The sequence below is a fragment of the Oncorhynchus mykiss genome, chromosome 20 (assembly GCF_013265735.2).
Source record: "Oncorhynchus mykiss isolate Arlee chromosome 20, USDA_OmykA_1.1, whole genome shotgun sequence".
NCBI classification, from domain to species: domain Eukaryota; kingdom Metazoa; phylum Chordata; class Actinopteri; order Salmoniformes; family Salmonidae; genus Oncorhynchus; species Oncorhynchus mykiss.
In genome coordinates this window covers 19,053,537-19,080,444 of record NC_048584.1, presented here as the reverse complement: position 1 = coordinate 19,080,444, position 26,908 = coordinate 19,053,537, and the positions used below count along the sequence as shown (strand labels likewise).

Genomic DNA, 26,908 nt, shown 5'->3' with positions numbered 1-26,908 from the left:
ACACCTGTCCACAACCTCAAACAGTCACACTCCAAACTCCACTATGGCCAAGACCAAAGAGCTGTCAAAGGACACCAGAAACAAAATTGTAGACCTGCACCAGGCTGGGAAGACAATAATCTGCAATAGGTAAGCAGCTTGGTTTGAAGAAATCAACTGTGGGAGCAATTATTAGGAAATGGAAGACATACAAGACCACTGATAATCTCCCTCGATCTGGGACTCCACGTAAGATCTCACCCCGTGGGGTCAAAATGATCACAAGAACGGTGAGCAAAAATCCCAGAACCACACGGGGGGACCTAGTGAATGACCTGCAGAAAGCCTACCATCAGTAACACACTACGCTGCCAGGGACTCAAATCCTGCAGTGCCAGACGTGTCCCCCTGCTTAAGCCAGTACATGTCCTGGCCCGTCTGAAGTTTGCTAGAGAGCATTTGGATGATCCAGAAGAAGATTGTGAGAATGTCATATGGTCAGATGAAACCAAAATATACATTTTTGGTAAAAACTCAACTCGTCGTGTTTGGAGGACAAAGAATGCTGAGTTGCATCCAAAGAACACCATACCTACTGTGAAGCATGGGGGTGGAAACATCATGCTTTGGGGCTGTTTTTCTGCAAAGGGGCCAGGACGACTGATCCGTGTAAAGGAAAGAATGAATGGGGCCATGTATTGTGAGATTTTGAGTGAAAACCTCCTTCCATCAGCAAAGGCATTTATTATTATTTTTTTTTAACCTTTTATTTAACTAGGCAAGTCAGTTTTAAGAACGAATTCTTATTTTCAATGACGGCCTAGGAACAGTGGGTTACTGCCTGTTCAGGGGCAGAACGACAGATTTGTACCTTGTCAGCTCGGGGATTTGAACTCGCAACCTTCCGGTTACTAGCCCAATGTTCTAACCACTAGGCTACCCTGCCGCAAGGGCATTGAAGATGAAACGTGGCTGGGTCTTTCAGCATGCCGCCCAGGCAACGAAGGAGTGGCTTCGTCAGAAGCATTTCAAGGTCCTGGAGTGGCCTAGCCAGATCTCAACCCCATAGAACATTTTTGGAGGGAGTTGAAAGTATGTGTTGCCCAGCAACAGCCCCAAAACATCACTGCTCTAGAGGAGATCTGCATGGAGGAATTGTCCAAAATACCAGCAACAGTGTGTGAAAACCTTGTGAAGACTTACAGAAAATGTTTTACCTCTGCCATTGCCAACAAAGGGTATATAACAAAGTATTGAGATAAACTTTTGTTATTGACCAAATACTTATTTTCCACCATAACTTGCAAATAAATTCATAAAAAATCCTACAATGTGATTTTCTGGATTTTCTTCCCTCATTTTGTCTGTCATAGTTGAAGTGTACCTATGATGAAAATTACAGGCCTCTCTCATCTTTTTAAGTGGGAGAACTTGCACAATTGGTGGCTGACTAAATACTTTTTTGCCCCAAGAAAACAAAGAATACTCAGGTCAGGGCGTGACAGTACACCCCCACAAAGGTGCGGACTCTGGCCGCAAAAACCTAATCAAAAGCGGAGGGTCCGGGTGGGCCTTTTTCACGGCGGCGTCTCGGGTGCGGGACGCTCGCAGCGAGCCCCGGACTGAAGATCATCGTAGAGAGCGCCACTGGACGGAAAGGCGCCTCTGGACTGAGGAGCGGCTCTGGCAGCTCCGGACAGGAGGGAGATTCCAGCATTGCCAGCATGACAGGCGGCTCTGGCAGCTCCTGGCTGGCTGAAGGCTCTTGAGGCTCCTGGCTGGCTGACGGCTCTGGCCGCTCCTGGCAGGCTGACGGCTCTGGCGGCTCAGGACCGACGGGAGACTCTGGCGGCTCAGGACCGACGGGAGACTCTGGCGGCTCAGGACCGACGGGAGACTCTGGCGGCTCAGGACCGACGGGAGACTCTGGCGGCTCAGGACCGACAGGAGACTGGCAGCTCAGGACAGACGGGAGACTGGCAGCGCTAGGCAGGAGGAAGGCTCTGGCAGCGCTGGACAGATGGGAGCACCTGTAGGGATGAGACGAAGAGACAGCCTGGTGCGGGGAGCTGCCACCGGAGGGCTGGTGTGTGAAGGTGGCACCGGATAGACCGGACCGTGAAGGCGCACTGGAGATCTTGAGCACCGAGCCTGCCGAAACCTTACCTGGTTGAATGCTCCCCGTAGCCAGACCAGTGCGGCGAGGTGGAATAGCCCGCACTGGGCTGTGCTGGCGAACCGGGGACACCATGCGTAAGGCTGGTGCCATGTATGCCGGCCTGAGGAGATGCACTGGAGACCAGATGCGTAGAGCCGGCTTCATGGCACCTGGCTCGATGCCCACCCTAGCCTGGCCGATACGAGGAGCTGGAATGTACCGAACCGGGCTATGCACATGCACGGGGACACAGTGCGCTCCACCGCATAACATGGTTCCTCTCTCTCTCCGGTAAGCACAGGAAGTTGGCGAAGGTCTCCTACCTGGCTTCGCCACACTCCCTGTGTGCTTCCCCCCCAATATTTTTTTGGGGCTCCCTCTCGGGCTTCCAGCCACGCTGCCATGCTGCCTCCTCATACCGGCGCTTCTCTGCTTTCGCTGCCTCCAGCTCTGCTTTGGGGTGGCGATATTCCCCTGGCTGTGCCCAGGGTCCTTCGCCATCCAGAATCTCCTCCCAAGTCCATGAGTCCTCCATTCTTTGCCGCTGCTGCTGCTTGGTCCATTGTTGGTGGGTTATTCTGTCACGATCGTCGTAGTGAGGACACCAAAGCGCAGTATTTTTTTAATGAAAGACGAAAAACACAAAGTACACTAAACAAACAAAATAATAAGACAAACGTGACCGCTATCAAAACTGAGTGCAAACATGCAACATAACATAGACAATAACCCACAAAATACCCAAAGAAGATGATTGCCTAAATATGGTTCCCAATTAGAGACAATGATAAACAGCTGCCTCTAATTGAGAACCAATCTAGGCAACCATAGACATACATAAACACCTAGATGGTAAACAACCCCATAAACCTACAAAAAACCCTAGACAGTACAAAAACACATACATCACCCATGTCACACCCTGACCTAACCAAAATATATAAAGAAAACAAAGAATACTTAGGTCAGGGCGTGACACCGGGAAAAAGCAGGAGCTGAGAAAAACTCTGGTTGACTTGACAAACAAGACGACCTGGCAACAGAAAAACAGAAAACACAGGTAAAAATACACCGGGGATAATGGGGAAGATGGGCGACACCTGGAGGGGGGTAGAGACAATCACAAGGACAGGAAAAAAGATCAGGGTGTGACAGCCTTAGTGTATTTTCTATAGCACTATCTTTGACCATAGTTGGAAAGTGAATGCCTCAGTTCTTAAAAGTTAAATAATTGTTTAATAGTAGTAACTGACAATATAACTACTGCCTGTCTGACTGGCCACAGCATCCCAAGAGGGGGCTCAATATGTTTGGCATAGGACACTCTCAGATGTTTGTGTGTTGAATCAGTCAAATTGAATGAAACATGAGACTAATTTGGCCTATGTTTCAATCATGAGCTAAATCTGTCATTGAGCACCATCCAGTTGAAAGCAACATGAGTGATTTAGACCGATTCAGAGTGATTAGACTGATTCAAGCTCCATCTTCTCTCCCTCCAACATTTTGGCTTTCAGTCCATGAGATTAAGGGGATGTTGCCTGATGACTCAAACTGAATTATTCCACTGCTTTATCATTCGCTACATACTTCAGTCTGGAATGCCATCATTGAAGTTGGTTTTGGTGACGTCAAAATGAGGTGTGTTGTAGAAAATAAAGTAATCAGCGATTGGATCATCTCTAACCAAACAATGTATCAAAGCCAATGATGTATTTTCTAAATGAGTGTTCTGGCTCTGGCCCAACCAGTGGTGTTGTGATGCCTAGAGAAATGGGTACTCTAATTTTGACAAAAACTTCCCAAATGCCCTGCCCGGTGAAGTAAAGGCGCCTTGTGTGATAACTTCTGTGAGAAACAGTGACATTCACTCTGAATGATCAAAATGTATCAATCCCATATTGGTATTTCACAGTCAGGCCAACCCAAGATGTACTGTGCAAGAAGGCTAATAGTAGGCCTACTATTGAAACAGATCAATTAGGCTGTCAACTGAGTCAGAAATTCACGAGTTTCTGAATTTTACATTATTTTCTTCAGATTTTTGCTCTCAAAGTCACACTTATTTAATAGGAAAATAACTACATTGGATGTTTTAAGTCCATAATAATGCTTAAACCACAGCAGGAGACCCCTTTTGAGGTCTGGGAAAAATCTAAGAAATTTAGATTTGTTTTGTGAAGTTACCCTTTAACATTTAAATAAGAGTGTTTTTTGGGAAAGCCTTTCCATCTACCAGAAGATGTTAGGCGTACAATAGCATCGCTATATTTTTCCTGTTCCTTGAAACCTGGACGTTTTACTTCATACTTCATATATTATGAGTCGTGTCTTACCTTGCTTCAAAGTAGCCTGTAGCCAAAATCCCGCCAGAGAAAAGTGGAGGAAAATATTTTATTAAGACTTACTCATATGTGTTCTCCTGTTGTACTGGTTTTCTTTCAACTATCTTTCATTGTCTAGCAGCCAAAGGCATTATCGTAGTCATAATAACAATCCATGATAGTTGTTGCATCTTTAGATCTCCCCTCTTTCTAAATTTCTAACCAATATTTCCATCTCTGTCCATGAAACCTCTTGCATTTTAGAGCGATGTTTACATTCACGTGTAGGCCTACTGCCTTGTGCACATCGCTGTGCCTAAAATATCAACAAATAATAGTTTATAACATTTAAGATAAACATTCTGATCTGTTCCTCTCTCCTTCACTGCAGCCAACGTGAGTAAAACATTTAAACGTGTTAAAATGCAAGGCTGCCAGCCCAGACAGCATCCCTAGCCGCGTCCTCAGAGCATGCGCAGACCAGCTGGCTGGTGTGTTTACTTCCTGACGGGCCGCCCCCAGGTGGTGAGGGTAGGTAACAACATCTCCACCCCGCTGATCCGCAACACTGGGGCCCCACAATGGTGCGTTCTGAGCCCTCTCCTGTACTCCCTGTTCACACATGACTGCGTGGCCATGCACACCTCCAACCCAATCATCAAGTTTGCAGACGACACTACAGTAGGCTTGATTACCAACAACGACAAGACGGCCTACAGGGAGGAGGTGAGGGCCCTCGGGGTGTGGTGTCAGGAAAATAACCTCACACTCAATGTCAACAAAACAAAGGAGATGATCATGGACTTCAGGAAACAGCAGAGGAGGCAGCCCCCTATCCACATCAACGGGACAGTAGTGGAGAAAGTGGAAAGTTTTTTAAGTTCCTCGGCGTACACATCACGGATAAACTGAAATGGTCCACCCACACAGACAGCGTGGTGAAGAAGACGCAGCAGCGCCTCTTCAACCTCAGGAGGCTGAAGAAATTTGGCTTGTCACCCAAAAACACTCACAAACTTTTACAGATGCACAATCGAGAGCATCCTGTCGGGCTGTATCACCGCCTGGTACAGCAACTTCTCCGCCCACAACCATAAGGCTCTCCAGAGGATAGTGAGCCCTGCACAACGCATCACCGGGGCAAACTACCTGCCCTCCAGGACACCTACACCACCCAATGTCACAGGAAGGCCAAAAAGATCATCAAGGACAACAACCACCCGAGCCACTGCCCTAACACCCAGCTTTCATCCAGAAGGTGAGGTCAGTACTGATGCATCAAAGCTGGGACTGAGAGACTGAAAAACAGCTTCTATCTCAGAGCCATGTTAAACAGCCATCACTAACATTGAGTGGCTGCTGCCAACATACTGACTCATCTCTAGCCACTTTAATAATTAAAAATAGAATGTAATAAATGTATCACTAGCCACTTTAAACAATCCCACTTTATATAATGTTTACATACCCTACATTACTCATCTCATATGTATATACTGTACTCTATACCATCTACTGCATCTAGCCTATGCCGTCCGATTAGATTACTTGTTAGATATTACTGCATGGTCGGTACTAGAAGCACATGCATTTTGCTACATTCGCATTAACATCTGCTAACCATGTGTATGTGACAATTAAGATGTGATTTGTATAGCCTTATTAATTGATATGACGTATACGTCCACTACACTACTTTGATACACATTGTGGGGATCAAGAAGTGAGTATATGCAATGCCCACTGAAAAATAAGTGGGTATACAGGCTTATACCTGTGTATACCCTCCACTGGGCTCAACCCATCAGTTTCTGGGACGAATCAGACGGTCTAGAATAGATTTCAATTCTAGAAATGGTCTGGGAGGAATCACATCCCTCCCTGAAGATACTATTTACTTAACCAGGTAAGCTAGTTGAGAACAAGTTCTCATTTGCAACTGTGATCTGGCCAAGATCAAGCATAGCAGATCGACACACAACAACACAGAGTTACACATGGAATGAACAAAACATACAGTCAATAATACAGTAGAAAAAAGAAAACAAAGTATATATACAGGGAGTGCAAATTAGGTCAAATAAGGGAGTTATAAGGCAATAAATAGGCCAGGGTGGCGAAGTAATTACAATATGGCAGTTAAACACTGGAATGGTAGATGTGCAAAAGATGGATGTGCAAGTAGAGATACTGTGGTGCAAAAGGAGCAAAATAAATAAATACAGTATGGGGATGAGGTAGATAGATGGGCTGTATACAGATGGGCTATGAACAGGTGCAGTGATCTGTGAGCTGCTCTGACAGCTGGTTCTTAAAGCTAGTGAGGGAGATGGGAATCTCCAGCTTCAGTGATTTTTGCAGTTCGTTCCAGTCAGTGGCCAATGTCCATGGGCTTGGCACAGCTTTTGGCCGGAGCTAGCCAATGACAACCAGAGGCACGCTACCTAATTTCTACAATAGATTTTTTAAACCTAACCCTAACCCTAATCTTAACTACATGCCTAACCCTAATGCTTCATACCTAACCATAATCTTAAATTAAGACCAATAAATTCATTTTAGTTTTCATGAATTTTTACAATAAACCTATAGCCAATGCTTACTTTGTGGCTGTGGTAACCTAGCCTCGCCCGGTCCCCAACAACCGGATGTTCCTGTTTTCAAGGGTAATGGGAAGAGAGCCTGTGACGCGGAACTCCATCTTAACTCCTCCTCCACATTTATTGATTGGTTGAACAGTGCAGAAGAGCACCTCCCACGACAGTTTTTTTTTATTCTCGTCAAGACCAGTATGCAGGGGATCTAGTTTCAGGCATTTCTTTTTACGCTTGATACTTTAGGAGGTTAGGCCGGAGCAAGGAGTTTGGGGTAGCCAGGCAAGAGGGGAAGTGATTGCGCTCAGCTACTGTGCGTGAGTGACAGCCGGGAAGTGCATCTCTACTCTCTACTGCATCCTCCCATTTGCTCCCAAACCTAGATAATTCAACCCAACAGACAGGGTGAAAACATAGTCCAGGATTTTTACTGGAGGAAACTGAAATTACGAAAATGAACGAGACAGAACACATCCCGCTTGCAGAATACGATTTTGAGAGAAAATTTGATGAAAAGGGCGCTCTCGAATGGATGCAAGAAAACTGGTGAGTAGGCTAACGTTACCAATTCATCCCTGGATAAAAGAGTAGCCTAGCCTACGTAGTCTAAAGCCGGTGAATTCCCACCGCCAATTTTGGATGGATTGAGCTCTCATCCAAACACAATGTCATGTAGGCTACACGTTGTGCTTCGTCCCGCAACGAGCGATTGCATTGTGTAAACAATGGCTCATTGCGATAAAATCTGTATATTGACCAGATTCTTCAATGATTCCGAACATATGTCGCGTTTTTTAAAAACATTTGTATCGAAGAGCAGACACAATGTTAGTTTTGACTATGCTACCAACTTAACTTCAGCTTTCATCTTTTATTAACGTTAATGACCTTTGATCCATCGCACGATACAGATGCCATCCCCTATGTTGCTTGTTACATTGTTACTACAATATGACGTCAAACTCGATGTATAGCCTATCTGCTGTTCACTTCAGTTTGTGTTACATGCACGTGCAGTCACATGCAATGAATGATTACTAAATATCTAATGTGATGATTACTGTATTAAATACATAGGCATATTTACAATATAGGATATCAATAGGCTTACATTTAATAACTTTTAATATCAACTCACCGGCTCTCCCTATCAAATTAGTATATGCTACCCAGCACACAAACCAAAATGGTCTCAAATGCTTCTCTTTGTGTACAATCAATTGTCTGAAGACCAAGACAGACCACATTTCTGCACAGACGTACTTGGGTTCTTGTTGGCATTTTCTGACTTAAGAGACAGTCTCAGAGGCAAGAAAGCTGTCAATGTGGATTGAAAAATTCCTGGAAATGTGCAGTGTTGGCCAAATAAATTCACCCTGTTTCACCCTGCCCATGCATTCTTCAGATCGAGCTCATTTGCGTAGGCTACAGCAAAGCATCGAAGTGGAGGATAGTCGGAATAGTCTAAAAGCACATCTAGAGAGGCACACGAAACACCAATGCTTTGCTTGCATGTGACATCCAGGCCTGCCACGCTGTGATTAATGGTCTAGACCTGCTTCAGCATGCATTCTGCTGATTAGCCAAACAAGCTAGCTAGTAGAAAAGGCAGAAATGTCTGCTTTCTGAGAACTTTTGCTCCCCCAGAACCCTCCACCCCTCTCTCGGGTCTCAGGCCCTCATTTTCTCTCTTTCAAGGAGCAAAATAAGGCCAACACATTGTATTTGACCTCCACCTCCAAAGGATACAATGACTGCTGCTTCTCTCCATTCTCTTTCTCCTGCTCTGTAATGCCCATAACACATTCCCTGTTTCCAGTGGCTAGGTAGTTATGATAAGGCAGTCTACTCAGCATTGTTTCACAGTCAGAAATAGGGAGTGCACTACATTGAGCCACTCCAGTTTACACAAAGGGAGGGGTTCACCGGAATACTTTAGCGATCCTCACTATATGAGCCAAGTTACAATTCCCACCAATTGTGTTAACCCTAATGGAGCGATACATAGGTTGTTTGCCTTTCACAACAGTGACCCGGGTTCACTTCCCTGAGACAAAATGCATAAATAAATCAACTTAGATGTATAATAGTTTTAAATAGCTTTTGACTATCCATAGACACAGTGATGGTATTGCTCTTAATGCTTCCCTATGGAATCCTTCATCAGTTTAGTGAAAGTTTGGGACTGAGAATGACCACTAAAGCCCTACTGTATTGTGCCCTGTATATAGTCCTACCAAACTGGGTCAAGCAACAACATCTTATCTGTTTAATATGTATTCTGTCAATCTGGATTAGTCATCTGGTCCGTCATCAAAAGAAACCCCCTCTGAAGTACACACATCATTGCTTTCTAGTATTCAGCCTTAGTGCCTCAACTGACCTTTTGGTTAAAACAAATGTCCAGTCAGTGATATATCTAGTATTGTCATTGCATCCCGCTTCTAGCTGTTTTCACATAGCATCACAGTTGATTTTAGACGGGAGCGACGTATACTCAATCTAATTGCCTGATTACCCACGGGCTGCAGTAGTAGAAGTTCTGGTTAGTATGTCAACATCTAAGCTTGGTTAATCATTGGTTCCATGATTACGAATAGGGATGGGGTCTGGAAAATAGAGGGGATGGAGGGGGGAACGGCTCATAATAATGGCTGGAATGGAATAAATAGAAGGGTACCAAAAACATGGTTTTCATGTGTTTGATACCATTCCATTCACTCCATTCCATCCATTGTACTCCGTTTCAGCCATTATTATGAGCCGTCCTCCCCTCAGCAGCCTCCACTGTTAATAGCCTTATGTAACATCATCTGTATAATGCCAGTACGGTATCAGTCTGTGGAAATGTAGATGATCGAGTTTAGCTTAGCTCGCCTCGTGGCTTGCTGTGTGTACATTCAGAGGACTGCCACCAAGTAAAAAGGAACTAGAAATGTGAACTGCAGTGTCAATCCTAAAAGTCGGCTTATGACTGGTTCATCCATTCAGAATGATCATTCATCACATAAATGCATGGTTGTAGTCTAAAATAGATTTAAGACAGTCTCCAGTGATTTTTTTACAATTTATTTTTCCGGTTGAAAAGCAATATCCTAACTATAAATACAATAAAGTACACACACTAAAGGGTAAAAAAAAAAATGTTTTGAGCGAAATAGTGTTTTTTAGACCACTGCAAACTTCAAGGAGTAGGGCATTTAAGGAGTTGGTCAGTGGTGCCCGCTGATATCATCGGCCTCCCATCTTGCTTGAGGGAAATAGAGGAGCAATAGCGAACACATGAGGTAAGCCCCCCCCCCAAGATGTGCCATGTCACGAGGCACCTGGTGTTAAATGAGGTGAAAATGTGTCTGGAATAGGACCATTAAGATTCAGATCTTTTTTGCATTTCCACCGTGCGCTCATCTAAATCATGGCCTAGGGCACAGGTAAGTACACTAATCACTTAAGAACAGGTTTGATGATTTGTTTTTGTGTTTATTTTTTCCTCAATAGGAGCAAGTCCTTTATGTTCTGTGGACTGTATGCTGCAATCATCTTCGGGGTCCAACACTTCATGAGAGAGAGGCCCAAGCTGAACCTGCGCCGACCACTTGTCCTCTGGTCACTCAGTTTGGCTATCTTCAGGTGAGTGACACACACGGACCACTTTGTTGCAGTAATAATAGCTTTATGTGTATTCCTAAACACCATCAAACTATAATCAATCATTCAATCAATTACTCAACCAATCAGTGTGAGTGAAGCTCAACATCAGTGTTGATGGTGGTTAGCCTCGTTATCCTCCCTCATCCTTGCTAACCTCAGCAGGGGAAATGTTGGCCACAAAGATTTTTGTATATAGAGCTAGTTCTCTCTCAGAATTAACGGTGTTTAAATGGACAATCTTGATTTAGGGGTGACATTTTCCTCTTCTAAACACACACATGGAATACGTAAAAACAGGGATTTCTAGAGCGAAATCTGAAAACTTCTCCTTTAAACTCCTCTTCTTCAATGACATCCATGAGCACTTTGGAGCAGGTTTTCATCAAGGATCTCTCTGTACTTTACTCTGTTCATCTTCCCTCGATCCTGACTAGTCTCCTAGTCCCTGCTGCTGAAAAACATCCCCACAGCATGATGCTGCCACCACCATACTTCACTGTAGGGATGATGCAAGGTTTCCTCCAGACAAGACGCTTGGAATTCAGGCTACAAAGTGTTGGTTTCATCAGACCAGAGAATCTTGTTTCTCATGGTCTGAGAGTCCCTTAGGTGCCTTTTGGCAAATTCCAAGTGGGCTGTCATGTGCCTTTTACTGAGGAGTGGTTCTCTCTGGTCAATCTACCATAAAGGCTTACTTGGTGGAGTGCTGCAGAGATGGTTGTCCTTCTGGAAGGTTATCCCATCTACACAGAGGAACTCTGGAGCTCTGTCAGAGTGACCATCAGGTTCTTGGTCACCTCACAGACCAAGGCCCTTCTCCCCCGACTGCCCAGTTTGGCCGGGCGGCCAGCTCTAGGAAGAGTCTTGGGGGTTCCAAACTTCTTCCATTTAAGAATGATTGAGGCCATTGTGTTCTTGGGTACCTTCAATGCTGTAGCCATTTTTTGGTACCCTTCCCCAGATCTGTTCATCGAGGAGCTCTACGGGCAATTCCTTCGACCTCATCGCATGGTTTTTGCTCTGACATGCAAGGTCAACTGTGGGACCATATATAGACAGGTGTGTGCCTTTCCAAATAATGTACAATACATTTAATTTACCACAGGTGGACTCCAATCAAGTTGAATAAACATCTCAAGGATGATCAATAGAAACTGGATGCACCTGAGCTCAATTTCGAGTCTCATAGCAAAGGGTCTGAATACTTAAGTAAATAAGGTATTTAAGTGTTTATTTGTAATAAATTTGCTAATATTTCTACAAGCCTGTTTTTGCTTTGTCATAATGGGCTATTGTGTGTAAATTGAGGACCCATTTTTTAAAATCCCTTTTAGAATTAGGCTGTAATGTACCAAATGGTGGAAAAGGTGAAGCGGTCTGAAAACTTTCTGAATGCACTGTATAATTGGCTGTGAACCAGGGTTGGGGTCAATTCCATTTCATATCCAGTCTATTCAGGAAGTACACCGAAATGTAAAAATGATCTTCAATGTTGGACCCCAATGATCACTCGGCTACTCATGCCTCTCCCTAATATCAATATGCCTTGTCCATTACTGTACTGGTTAGTGATTGTTGTCTTATTTCACTGTAGAGCCTCTAGCCCTTTTCAATATGCCTTAACCAACCATTTAGTTCCACCTCCCCCATATGCGGTGACATAACTTGGTTTAAACGTCTCTACAGACAATCTCTCTCATCATTACTCAATGCCTAGGTTTACCTCCAATGTACTCACATCCTACCATACCTTTGTCTGTACATTATGCCTTGAATCTATTCTATTGCGCCCAGAAACCTGCTCCTTTTACTCTCTGTTCCGAACGTACTAGACAACCAGTTCTTATAGTCTTTAGCCGTCCCCTTATCCGACTTCTCCTCTGTTCCTCTGGTGATGTAGAGGTTAATCCAGGACCTGCAGGTGCTCTCATTTGTTGACTTCTGTAACCGTAAAAGCTTTGGTTTCATGAATGTTAACATTAGAAGCCTCCTCCCTAAGTTTGTTTTATTCACTACTTTAGCACACTCTGCCAACCCGGATGTCTTAGCAGTGTCTGAATCCTGGCTTATGAAGACCACCAAAAACCCTAAAAGTTCCATCCCTAACTATAACATCTTCCGCCAAGATAGAACTGCCAAAGGGGGCGGTGTTGCAATCTACTGCAGAGATAGCCTGCAGAGTTCTGTCTTACTATCCAGGTCTGTACCCAAACAATTCAAGCTTCTACTTTTTTCCACCTTTCCAGAAACAAGTCTCTCACCATTGCCGCTTGCTATAGACCACCCTCTGCCGCCAGCTGTGCCCTGGACACCATATGTGAATTGATTGCCCCCCATCTATCGTCAGAGCTTGTGTTGCTTGGTGACCTAAACTGGGACATGCTTAACACCCCGGCCATCCTACAATCTAAGCTTGATGCCCTGAATCTCACACCAATTATCAATGAACCTACCAGGTACAACCCCAAATTCGTAAACACGGGCACCCTCATAGATATTATCCTAACCAACTCGCCCTCCAAATACACCTCTGCTGTTTTCAAACAAGATCTCAGCGATCACTGCCTCATTGCCTGCATCCGTATTGGGTCTGCTGTCAAACAACCACTCCTCATCACTGTTAAACGCTCCCTAAAACACTTCAGCGAGCAGGCCTTTTCTAATCGACCTGGCCGGGGTATCGTGGAATGATATTGACCTCATTCCGTCAGTAGAGGATGCCTGGTTATTCTTTAAAACTGCCTTCCTCACCATCTTAAATAAGCATGCTCCATTCAAAACATTTAGAACCAGGAACAGATATAGCCCTTGGTTCACCCCAGACCTGTCTGCCCTTGACCAGCACAAAAACATCCTGTGGTGTACATTAGCATCGGATAGCCCCTGTGATATGCAACTTTTCAGGGAAGTTAGGAACCAAAATACACAGGCAGTTAGGAAAGCAAAGGCTAGCTTTTTCAAACATAAATTTGAATCTTGTAGCACAAACTCAAAAAGGTTCTGGGACACTGTAAAGTCCATGGAAAATAAGAGCACCTCCTCCCAGCTGCCCACTGCACTGAGACTAGGAAACACTGTCACCACTGATTAATCCACTATAATTGAGAATTGCAATAAGCATTTTTCTATGGCTGGCCATGCTTTCCAACTGGCTAACCCTATCCAGGGTCAACTGCCAGGCACCCACCACAGCAACTCACCCAAGCCTCCACCATTTCTCCTTCACCCAAATCCAGTTAGCTGATGTTCTGAAAGAGCTGCAAAATCTGGACCCCTACAAATCAGCCGGGCCAGACAATCTGGAACCTCTCTTTCTAAAATGATCTGCTGAAATTGTTGCAACCCCTATTTATAGCCTGTTCAACCTCTCTTTCGTATGGTCTGTGATTCCCAAAGATTGTAAAGCTGCCGCGATCATCCCCCTCTTCAAAGGGCCCAAACTGCTACAGATCTATATCTGTCCTACCCTACCTTTCTAAGGTCTTCAAAAGCCAAGTTAACAAACAGATTACCGACCATTTTGAATCCCACCGTACCTTCTCCGCTATGCAGTCTGGTTTCAGAGTTGGTCATGGGTGCACCTTCAGCCACACTCAAGGTCCTAAACAATATCATAACCTCCATCGATAAGAGACATTACTGTGCAGCCGTATTCATCGACCTGGCCAAGGCTTTCAACTCTGTCAATCACCACATTATTATCGGCAGACTAAACAGCCTTGGTTTCTCAAATGACCTCTGCAGTCTCTATGGGGGTGCCACAGGGTTCAATTCTCGGGCCGACTCTCTTCTCTGTATACATCAATGATGTCGCTCTTGCTGCTGGTGATTCTCTGATCCACCTCTACACAGACGAGACCATTCTGTATACTTCTGGCAATTCTTTGGACACTGTGTTAACAAACCTCCAGACAAGCAAAAATCACTGAAGCTGGAGACTAATTTCGCCCTCACTAGCTTTAAGCACCAGCTGTCACAGCAGCTCACAGATTACTGCACCTGTACATAGCCCATCTGTAAATATCCCATCAAACTACCTCATCCCCATACTGTATTTATTTATTTATTTATCTTTCTCCTTTGCACCCCAGTATCTCTACTTGCACTTCATCTTCTGCACATTATCACTCCAGTGTCTAATTGGTATATTGTAATTACTTCACCACCATGGCCTATTTATTGCCTTACCTCCCTTATTTTACCTCATTTGCACACACTGTATATAGATTTTCTTCAACTGTATTATTGACTGTATGTTTTGTTTTGTGTAACTCTGTGTTGTTGTGTGTGTCGCACTGCTTTGCTTTAATCTTGATCAGGTTGCAGTTGTAAATGAGAACTTGTTCTCAACTAGCCTACCTGGTTAAATGAAGGTGAAATAAAAATCAAATAAAAATTCCATGTAGAAAATGTTGAATTGGAATTTAGTAAACTTTCTGAATTGTCTGGAACTGAAATGGAATTGACCCCAAACCTGCTGGGAACTCAGATATATACACAACAACCATATGCAATCCAGGATTCACTATACAATGTACTATATAACTGTGGAAAAGGGCTATAGAAATCCAATCTGTTATCCTTATTATTAAGGAGGAGTCAAGGAGTACACAGAACCTCATTTTACAGCTCACAATAGGGAGAGCTGTTTTGATGTGCCACAGAGGTACATCATCATCGTCTGTGCCCATGCCCCCTGCTGTGCCAACCTTAATCCTAATCCCGGAGCTGTGGGCATAACCTGCCCACTCAATCCCCTTGGTGCTAGCTGGACAGGATAGCGTGTCCTTGGCATATGAAACACTTTTATAATCCGTATATTCATTACTGCACAATCACTGCAACATTTTACCATATATGTTTTTTAAGAATAGACTACTAATCCTTTGTAATAGAAAGTTAGTTACCAATGATGAGGTTGGTGTTAGGTTGGTACCATATATAACATATAGATAGCTAGTTACTATTGATAATGTGGAGACGGTAGGTAGTAACTATAGATAATGTTTTTACAGATGGTTAACGTTGATAATGGTGTTATTCGTTATTGGTTACCATAGATAACATAGATAGTTAACATTTGATAATGTAATGTTAATTGCCCATGACTGTGCAGTTTTCAGAGCAGCTACATTATTTCCCTGAAAATGACAACTGTGTCTCAATGCTCTCTTCTTGTGTTATTCCCACTGCTGTTTGATTTGTGTTTAGTTACATGGGTTTGGGGATGGCTTCCTGGAATATCATTGGATTATTTTTACATTTCAGGTGTCTTGACTCCTATAAGGATCCGAAGGATCAGGTTACAGTGGGTCTGCTCTACAGCGCCTTCTCTCCCTTACAGAGGGGGAGAGGGGTGAAGTTGTCCGACAGTAAATGCCTTACAGAAACTCTCTCTTCCTTGTCTTGCAATATTAAGGGAAATAAACCTCTGTGGAACAAAGATAGTCCTCCCACCAAAAACATCAACAGATGGGGGAATGAAACAATATTTATCTTCGTTCAAACAGTTGGAGTGGTCCGTGGGCACTTAAAGAACAATTATGTCAGATCAGTTGTGTTTCGGGATCCCATAAAGGACAGTATAACAACATAACTTTATCTCTGAATGTGTATTTCCCAGTGATCAGGGTCACACCCAAATGTTGGGGAACTGATATGATTAAATATGAAACTATTTGTGAGGTGATGTTAGCCTTCTAAATGAGATAATTGTTTTTCATATGAAGTCTTAACCAAGTCGGTGGCCACACCCACGTGAGCACAGACATTACGAAAAAAGGAGAGAACGCCCCTTTTTCCCTGAGTGCTTAAATAGGAGGTGCTTAAATAGCACTTGTGCCAAAATGTACATTTAGTTAAAAAATGGCTACTATAGACCAGAGAGCATGGAGCTGGTTAAGAAAACTACAAGATGACACATTCACAGTCTGAGGCTGTATGTAAAATAGTCTAGTAAACTCGACTGAAGACGAGAGGAGAACACTTCCCTATCAAACGACTGAATGATACTCAGAAAGATCCATTCTGGAGAACATTTCCCTATCGAACGACCATTGGTACGTCTGATGTATCCATTATAACAGTGCTATAACTACGAAAGACTCTGGTGGACAAACCAGAGACTTTCTGTCGACTGACTCTCCAGCAGACGGACCTGCGATTTCAACAGAGAGACAACAAAACATATAGGTGTAAATATATAAATTACAATTCCTTTCGAATGAGCGGCTGTTGATGTGCAAAGTATTAGCATTTCAATGAGCCTAGTTATCAGCTGTGTGTATGATAGTGAAGTCCTTTGTCTTTTCTCCCACTCTTTCTTACCTGTCCCTGCTTTTTCATTTGGTGTAACAAGCCGTCATATAAAATTTTATTGGTCACATACACATGGTTGGTTAGCAGATGTTAATGCGAGTGTAGCGAAATGCTTGTGCTTCTAGTTCCGACAGTGCAGTAATATCTAACAAGTAATCTAACAGTTCCCCAACAACTACCTAATACACACAAATCTGAAGGGTTAGGGTTAGGTAGATTTGTGTGTATTAGGTAGTTGTTGGGGAACTGTTAGATTACTTGTTAGATATTACTGCACTGTCGGAACTAGAAGCACAAGCATTTCGCTACACTCGCATTAACATCTGCTAACCAACCATGTGTATGTGACCAATAAAATGTGATTTTATATGACGGCTTGTTACACCAAATGAAAAAGAGATGAGAATATGTACATATAAGTATATGGATGAGCGATGGCCAAGCGGCATAGGCAAGGTGCAGTAGATGGTATAAATTACAGTATATACATATGATATGAGTAATGTAAGATATATAAACATGATTAAAGTGCCATTATTTAAAGTGGCATTGTTTAAAGTGACTAGTGATCCATTTATTAAAGTGGCCAGTGATTGGGTCTCAATGTAGGCAGCAGCCTCTGAGTTAGTGATGGCTGTTTAGCAGTATGATGGCCTTGAGATAGAAGCTGTTTTTCAATCTCTCGGTGTGAACAGGCAGTGGCTCGGGTGGTTGTTGTCCTTGATGATCTTTTTGGCCTTTCTGTGACATCGGGTGCTGTAGGTGTCATGGAGAGCAGGTAGTGTGCGCCCGCCCGGTGATGCATTGTGCAGACCGCACCACCTTCTGGAGAGCCTTGCAGTTGAAGGCAGTGCAGTTGCCGTACCAGTCTGTGATACAGCCCGACAGGATGCTCTCGATTGTGCATCTGTTGTAACGGCTCTCGTTGGTGGTGGAAAAAGTAGACCAAGGCGCAGCGTGGAAAGTGTTCCTGATTTTAATTTTAAAAAACACTCAAACAAAATAACAAAATTGAAAATGAAAATGCACAGTTCTGTCAGGCAATAGTAACTAAACAGAAAACAAGGTCCCACAAACTCGGGTGGAAAACAGGCTGCCAAAGTATGATTCCCCATCAGAGATAACAATAGACAGCTGCCTCTGATTGGGAACCACACTCGGCCAAAAACAAAGAAACAGAAAACATAGAATTTCCCACCCGAGTCACACCCTAACCAAACATAGAGAATAATAAGGATCTCTTAGGTCAGGGCGTGACATCTGTAATTGTTTGCCAGGGTTTTGGGGGACAAGCCAAATTTCTTCAGCCTCCTGAGGTTGAAGAGGCACTGTGTGGGTGGACCATTTCAGTTTGTCTGTGATGTGTACGCCGAGGAACTTAAAACTTTCCACCTTCTCCACTGCTGTCCCTTTGATGTGGATAGGGGGGTGCTCCCTCTGCTGTTTCCTGAAGTCCACGATCATCTCCTATGCTTTGTTGACATTGAGTGAGAGGTTGTTTTCCTGACACCACACTCCGAGTGACTTCACCTCCTCTTGTAGTTGTTGGTGATCAAGCCCACTATTGTTGTGTCATCTGCAAGCTTGATGATTGAGTTGGAGGTGTGCATGGCCATTCAGTCGTGGGTGAACAGTGAGTACAGGAGAGGGCTGAGCACACACCCTTGAGGGTCAGTGAAGTTGAGATGTTGTTTCCTACCTTCACCACCTGGGGGCAGCCCGTCAAAGTCCAGTACCTAGTTGCACAGGGCGGGGTTGAGACCCAGGGCCTCCAGCTTGATGATGAGTTTGGAGGGTCTATGGTGTTGAGGGTACTATGGTTAAGTCCACTCATGATTTTTCATTGTATCATGTTAGGAACCAATGCATAATCTATCCTGTGTGTGTTTATGTACTTCTGTGTGATTACTTAGTTAGTTCGTAAATAAATAATTAACCTAATTGGTATATCGCTGATTAATCATTTATGCTAGGATTCGTGCAGATATCCAAGAGTTTGCGACATTCAGAATATGACTGATGAGGTAATAATAAGTGACTGTAATCGATCAAATATGAAAATATCTGATGAGTTCAATTTGGGAAATAGTAACTCTAAACAACATTTTCCCGTGGTGCGCCGACTTCCTAGTTAATGTTTACATGATTAGTTTAATCACATAATAATTACACAGAGGATTGATTTGATAATATAAAAGTCTTCACATTAATGATAGTACAAGACACAACACAGGCCTTGTGATTTACAATTGAGAGGTGACATATTTTCATAGTGTGTCCAAATTGAAATGACCTCACTGTAACGGTTTTCTTCATCTGAAGGAGAGGCGGACCAAAATGTAGCGTGGTGGTTATTCATGTTTTAATTTATGAAGACACTATACATGAATAAACTAAGAAAACAATAAACGTGAGAAAACCTAAAACAGTCCTATCTGGTGCAAACACAGAGACAGGAACAATCACCCACAAAAACACAGTGAAACCCAGGCTACCTAAGTATGATTCTCAATCAGAGACAACTAATGACACCTGCCTCTGATTGAGAACCATACTAGGCCGAAACATAGAAATACCCCAAAACATAGAAAAACAAACAGACTGCCCATCCAACTCACGCCCTGACCATACTAAATAAATACAAAAACAAAGGAAATAAAGGTCAGAACGTTACACTCACTCTGTAAGTAGCCACAGTGTGTTACAGATGAGAAGGAAAGCTACAAATCGATACAGTGTTTACTAAGCATACGCATCCTGTTTACAAAGTAAGACCATGTGTGTCGAAGTCTTTATTGGGCTTAATGGAGGTGGTAAAATGGTTGGAGACAGGGGAAGGACAGCCAATTGGAGATGTGACCCACTGATATATCTTATCTCTTACCTTGTTTCAGGTTTAGAGCGTTATGGCAACTGCAACAGTGACAGTTCATATAGTTGAGAGGTATATCACATTTCGTCATGGCACCGCAAAGCTGACAGTATATAATATAGTTGAGAGATGTATATCGCATTACATTATGACAACCACAAAGCTTATAGTTCAGGTGTATAAAAATATGAGCTGAATTCAGACGTGTACAAACCTACTTACAGTCCACTCTGATCGACCATGGGCATTATACTTGTGTTAAAAATGTTTTGTATACCAATGACTTGTGTGTAATAGTGAATTCCCTATAGTTAGACAGAGCAGATTCACATAACACTATGCATTATTGCATTATCTCATAATCTATATGTGTTTCATTCCACAGTATCATCGGAGCTGTCAGGACCGGATGTTACATGTTCCATGTCCTCAACAAAAGTGGCTTTAAGCAGTCGGTGTGTGACACCAGCTTCTACAGCGCTCCTGTCAGCAAGTTCTGGGCCTACGCCTTTGTCCTGAGCAAGGCCCCTGAGCTGGGTAAGGAATGTCCCAAATAGGGTCCAGTTCTGAATGCTTCAGATAGAAATACACTGAGTGTACAAAACATTAGGAACACCTCATTCCATGACATAGACTGACCAGGTGAATTCAAGTGAACGCTAGGCTCTCATTGATGTCATCTGTTAAATCCACTTCAATCAGTGTAGATGAATCAGAGGAGACGGGTTACAGAAGGATTTTTAAGCCTTGAGACAATTGAGACATGGATTGTGGGTGTGCCCTTCGGAGGGTTAATGGGCAAGACAAAATATTTAAGTGCCTTTGAATAGGGTGTGTTAGTAGGTGCCAGGCGCAGCGGTTTGTGTTTGTCAAGAACTGTAACGCTGCAGGGTTTTTCACACTCAACAGTTTCTCGTGTGTATCAAGAATGCTACACCACCCAAAGGACATCTAGCCAACTTGACACAACTGTGGGAAGCATTGTAGTCAACATGGGCCAGCATCTCTGTGAAACACTTTTGACACCTTGTAGAGTGCATGCCCTGACGAATTGAGGCTTTTCTGAGGGCAAAATGGGGTGCAACTCAATATTAGGAAGGTGTTCCTTGTATTTTGTACACTCAGTGTATGTAATGTAGTACAGACATGCATATACCTCTCTGTCATGCAGTGCAAGATAGTCAGCTCACCTTGAGCTGATGTATACAAGTCATTTCTGGCCCTGGCCAATGAGTGGGAGCAATGGAGTGGGTTGTAATTGGTAAATTAGGTCAGAGGGCCAATCATAGAGAAGGAGGCTGGTGCAGGACAAAAAACAACCTTGAAACAATTTGTCTATTTATGTAATTCCGGAAGCATTTGAAGTTTCTAGTGCACTTCTATTGATCAGCAGAGGCCTATTACATTAAGACCTGTGTGGCTGCATTTTGTTGCTGTCCCCTCTCTCAGAGCAGTAATCTAGTCACTTCTGCCCATCTGTCAGTCAGACAGGGAAGTAATAGTGTTGATAAATGGACAGAGATGCTGAGGTGGCAAAAACAAATCCATTAGGGAATAATTGACGTATGTCTCCTCCTGAGCAAGAGACAGGAAGGGCATGCTTCTAGAATGGGACAATATACAGTATTAGACCAGTTTAGTTTGTACTGTACACAGAGACTGCAGAAGTAGGGTTGTGGCAGCAGCGGCCCCACCCCCTGGTCTGCGCACCTTCGAAGCTCAACTGGGTTAAATGGAATGAAGTCTGGGCACTGACTGTAGGCCTATAACTTCTCACATGTAGCTTAATATAATATGAACTCCTACAGAATTAAAATGGTAATTTTGTCTCTGCAATAATATAATTTCTTTCTTTCAGCGTCTTGAGAGAATGCGAATGTGCGATTAAGGAATGTGTAAACGTCTTTGTCAGCGACATAAAAGCTGACAGTTTATCAACCACACAAAATCTGAATCCAGAAATCTTATTATAAACATGTTGGGTCATTGTTTTAGAGTTGGGCTATTGTCTCCCTGGTCCCTAAACGTCCTCACTCCGGCGAGAGGAGCAGAAGTGAAAATGAACTTGACACCTGTAAACTCGATTATTATTGATGCCTTCATTCTATCGATTAGTGACATTATTCTTGTGGGCAAGGCTTAATTTAGTCTTCTATCTTCTAAGGCAACAAGTCATGACAGATGATAAGATGCATGTATCTAATTACAGACAAGTACACTAACAAATGGCCTACCAAATGTCAGAAATTATAAGCCGAAAAATATAAACAAAAACAATGTTTGCCCCCCCGTCAAAAAATTGTTCCGCCGTCCCTGACTGTAGAGTATGTTCAGTTTAAGAGTTCGCTAGTATGTTGTAGTATGCTTCCTAATATGGTGTGTGTGTTTGTGCAAGTGTGTTTGTGTTTAGTGCTTGATTGTCTTTTTGAGGACCACAACATCCCATCTTTCCAATAATTTTTTTGCAAGTGCGATCCAAAAAGCTGGTCCTCACAACTTTATACTTCTACTATGTGTGTTCACTATTGTTTGAGAGAGAGGGAAAGTGATCAAACATCAGAGTATAACTAAGTGATTTCCCCCTCCCTCCCTTTTCAGGCGACACGGTGTTTATCGTGCTCCGTAAGCAGCGCCTCATCTTCCTGCACTGGTACCATCACATTACCGTGCTGGTCTACTCCTGGTACTCCTACAAGGACCAGGTGGCCGGTGGTGGCTGGTTCATGACCATGAACTACCTGGTCCACTCCTTCATGTACACCTACTATGCTGCCCGGGCGGCTGGTTACCGGGTGCCCCGACCCTGCGCCATGGTCATCACGGCCACCCAGATCATGCAGATGGTGATGGGGCTTGCTGTCTTAGGCTTGGTCTACCACTGGATGCACGAAGTGCGCTGCCCGTCTTACGTGCCCAACATCGCCTGGGGCTCACTCATGTACCTCAGCTACCTGCTCCTGTTCGCCTCCTTTTTCTACAAGTCCTACCTCAAGGTTGCCGCTGACAAGGAGTCCAAGGCCAAGTAGGGGCTGGATTCGTCAGAGGCAAGTTGTACACTGGGCAAGTCATATTTAAGAGTGTGCCTAGTTGAGAAGAATATTGCGTTGTGCCATAATGTGTGAGTCACAACTGGTTTTTGCTGGTTGCTGGGTCCACGTCAATTGTGGCAAGCCAATTTCTTCCCACCCCAACTTTGTATTGCTGTAGCTCATCTAACTCACTAGAACCCTGGATAACACGATAATGGAACGGTTGTTGAGAGTGGACAGGGGAACCAGTGCATGATCAGGACACATTAATATAATATCCCATTAAATTTAAAAAAGGCGATAGAGAGTGCAGCTCAGTTTGAATAAATGTACTACTCACTGCATTTTGATTTCGTGGCTTTGTTAATCAATCTTTTTAACCAGCTGCTTCAGTCAGAGTCTAGTGAAAAACACAGCCATATGAGTCCTGAGGTTTCTCCAAGGGCAGTTTACAACCGCGTTTGCAGTCTGCACGTTCAATGAATTCGACAGTCACTTACAGGACATTATTCATGCCGAAAGGCTCTAACTTGTAGTGAAATCTGGTGCTTTTTAGACCAGCGCTGAGAATTGTCTCACTGTATTAGACCTCACAACCCTATAGTATAACGAAGTGACGATCAAAAGGAACCAATGCACTGATTAATGAGGATAGTTTTTTTCTGTTTTAGTTGTAGGTAATTGTCTGGGAATAGGTGGGAGGAAAGAAGCGCACGGAAAGGTGTGACACTTGGAACAATGTGTCCATTGTAAATAATATATCTTAAGAATGTATTTATTTTCTTAAAATCTAAAGTCTATGGTGGTCCTTGGAGTGTACCAGGAAATTGTGGGACTTCTGCCTGTCTTAAATTGTGCAGTATGAGTTGTGCACTTTTGTATTTGAAATGTTTTTCTTTACGTCACAACAATGCACTATATTGTTTTTTTAAGTATTACATCTCTCTGTGTGTTCATTAAAGAATCGGATGTCCCCTGAGATTATTTTTATTTGTCAAACAGCAGCTGATCGATCATCATGTCACCAGAATAAGACCCTCAATATTTATTGGAAAGGAGCAACAAGCTCATCACCGTGCATTATTACCACCCTGTGAAGTTCATCATAACTTCCCACTGGGCACAGACCTCAATTCAATATCTGATCCATGGTGGTTCAACATAATTTCATTGAAATGACATGGAAACAACATTGATTCAACCAGGGTGTGCCCTGTGGGTTATTTAATTTGTAGCCTAATAAACTGAATGCTTTCCCGAGTCATAGTGGGAGAACCACACACCATATCATGGTGTGAATTCGAGTTTACTTTGATATGACAGTTATTATATCAATATTTGTGAATACCGCCATTTCTCCCATAATACATTTTACAGACAAAAACATCCCACCTAGCGTAACAAATTAGCTGTTTCCATCAGGCCTGTCGTGACATTTTCTATCAGACATTTACTTTACTCGCATAAAAATGTTGGATGGAAACCTGGTTACTGTAAAGCCCTAGTTATTTTGTTGCTTTGACAAAGTAATTTCTGATGATGATGATTTATTTCATGTGATTAGTGATTAATCTAATCCAGGGATGGGCAACTGGCGGTCCGCAGCCCCTCTGTTGTAGGCCTGCAGGTCAATTGACCCCCCCTGGGATGTGAGTACACAGACCCGCGAGCCACTGCGGCCCCTCATGATGTATTCAAAGTTGCCCTGACCTGATCTAATCACATGAAATTTATGTCAACCCTGTTACGTTTAAGGTCAACTCTGTAACGTGAACTGAACTCTCATTTTAAAAGAGTGAAACTATAACTAATTTTTTCAAAAGGAACATGGAATATCTAATAGTCAAATCATAGTGTAAAAGCAGGTGAGCTGGTTCTACTCTTTTTGGCCATTTCCTGTTGTTTTGTGGTGGGAAACGTAGTGGGTCGAGCATAACATGTCAACCCTGTTACCCATAGATAGACAGGCTTGAAATGTTTTAACAATAAAACATTTTGGGGGGAAGCTTGCATTTAATTTCCCTTACCTGTTTAACACAACAAGCTTCCATTCCCCCTGTCACAAGGGGATTAATGGCTGATTTAAGATGAAATCGTCAACCCTGTTACCGTCAACCATGTTACTATATTTGGCATTTAATAGGCATTTACTATAGTAAAAAAAAATTGAGATGGGAAAAAGTGTTTTTTATTAAGTTAAACATTTGTTCTTTGACATAATATTAAAATGAGGTTAAATAAAACATGTTATAATACCCAGAAAGGTAGTCAATTGGTGGAATGACCCAGATACTGTAACACAAAGACGCATATTCCTTTTTGTTTCCTCCTATTTTAAATACGACCACCAGTGTTGATTGGATACATTGTGTAAGTAGAGGCTTAGGTCAAGGCAGTGACATAGTTTTGTTGTCTAGAAATCAAGTAGGTACAGAAAGTAGTGTCTTGTAAGCACACCTAACCTCTAGTGAGTATTAACCCTTGGCAGCTTATGTGTGTCTTCCTTTATGTTTGTAATAGAGCTGCACTGTACTATCTCCTTCCTACCCATCCTTCCAAAGCCACACTGGTGTGAGCACATTTACTGTAATGTATGTATCAGCTGGGAGTAGTTATGGCTTAAAGTATACAGACTATTTTGATGCTGTGTGTGTGACATTTGCCTTCATAAGCACTTCTAGACATTTTTTTTTTTAAACCTTTCAATCATGTTTTATAACCCCCCCCCCCCCCCCCAGTCTAGCCTGTACATGGCTGGTAGTCGCCAAATGTCTTAAGTAGTGCTTATAATCTTATTATAATGTTGTGTTTATGAAGTAGCTACACTGCCCTAATGTAATATCCTTCATATTACTCAAATATAACACCTGATGCTGCAGCAGGCACATTAATGTATTACCATTGTTATAGAATAGTACAATAAGCTTAGCAGTGTTAAGAAGTGTGAATCATTTTTAAGACCACACCAGAAGAGTGAATCTGCAAGAAATATTTATTTCACTTGGCTGGTGTTGTGTCAATAATGATGATATTATGATCATGATGTGACATTATACATGTTGTCCACCCTTTACCTTGAAACCAACGGTTGCATTTTAGTTGTAAAATATCGTAACGATAATACGCAGGGAATATACTCAGTTTATAATACATTCATTTGTGTGCCAAATGATGCTTCTGCAGTTTTCTACTCTGTTAGGTAAATGTGAACACAGTTTGTGTTTGTATATTATCTTTGCTGATGTAGAGTGTAAGAAGACATGCTTTTATGCATCCCTGTGAGTCCGCTATCTACTACGTTACTGATAAGAAAGGGAAAAAACTGTCAAGAGCTTTGATGTTTAAATGTTTGGATTTAAAATGTTGAAACAATAAATTCATATCTGTTTTAAAATACTTTTACATTGTTTCGTTCTTGCTGAAATCTGAAGGGGTATACTAAAAATTAGGATCAAGGAGTTAGCCAGCTAACTTGCCTAAATATTCTGAAATAACTTCAACATTTTGGAAGATAAGCGCGAATTTGGCATGGTCTAATTGTCTCAACAACCAAAAACAGATATTTGACTTTCTTATTGAATCAGATAATCAACAGTTAATTTATCGAAGTTAGCTGACTAACTCATTGATACTGCTTTGTAGTATACCCCTCTGAAATACATCTGTGCCTCGTTAAATGCACATGTACATACCAATATACATATATTAAGAAATATCACATAGCGTTTAGATCTATTCTCCTACTGTACATGAAAAGCTACAGTCAAACATCCTCTCCTTTAATATTATTCTCTCATTACATCACTGAACAAAACCCTCTAATTCTCTAATGTGTCAGCTCATCATTGAAGGATTCTGGGATCCTAAAAATTTGTAAAATAACATCTCTTGTGGATTCTCCGCTCCATCAGAGGGCTGTATCAGGTGACCCCTCACCCTCACTCACCAACTAACGTCCCATCGGACAGGACAAGCTGACCGTA

At 42.7% G+C, this 26,908-nt stretch overlaps 1 protein-coding gene across 2 annotated transcripts in view; it reads left to right on the top strand.

Annotated features, from left to right (window-relative positions):
* The window catches only part of LOC110499154 (elongation of very long chain fatty acids protein 6), a 41,208-nt gene extending 14,889 nt beyond the window's left edge, over nucleotides 1-26,319 (top strand). The window contains exons 1-4 of one of the 2 annotated variants that reach the window (XM_021576104.2): nucleotides 7,233-7,601; nucleotides 10,554-10,685; nucleotides 20,282-20,433; nucleotides 22,495-26,319. In XM_021576104.2, the coding sequence (XP_021431779.1) occupies nucleotides 7,510-7,601; nucleotides 10,554-10,685; nucleotides 20,282-20,433; nucleotides 22,495-22,922 (804 nt within the window). In that variant the 5' untranslated portion in view covers nucleotides 7,233-7,509 and the 3' untranslated portion in view covers nucleotides 22,923-26,319. Of the gene's footprint in view, nucleotides 1-7,232; nucleotides 7,602-10,553; nucleotides 10,686-20,281; nucleotides 20,434-22,494 lie in introns of those variants that run through there. The other variant, XM_021576105.2, reaches the window with a different exon arrangement.
* The last annotated feature ends 589 nt before the right edge of the window (nucleotides 26,320-26,908 follow it).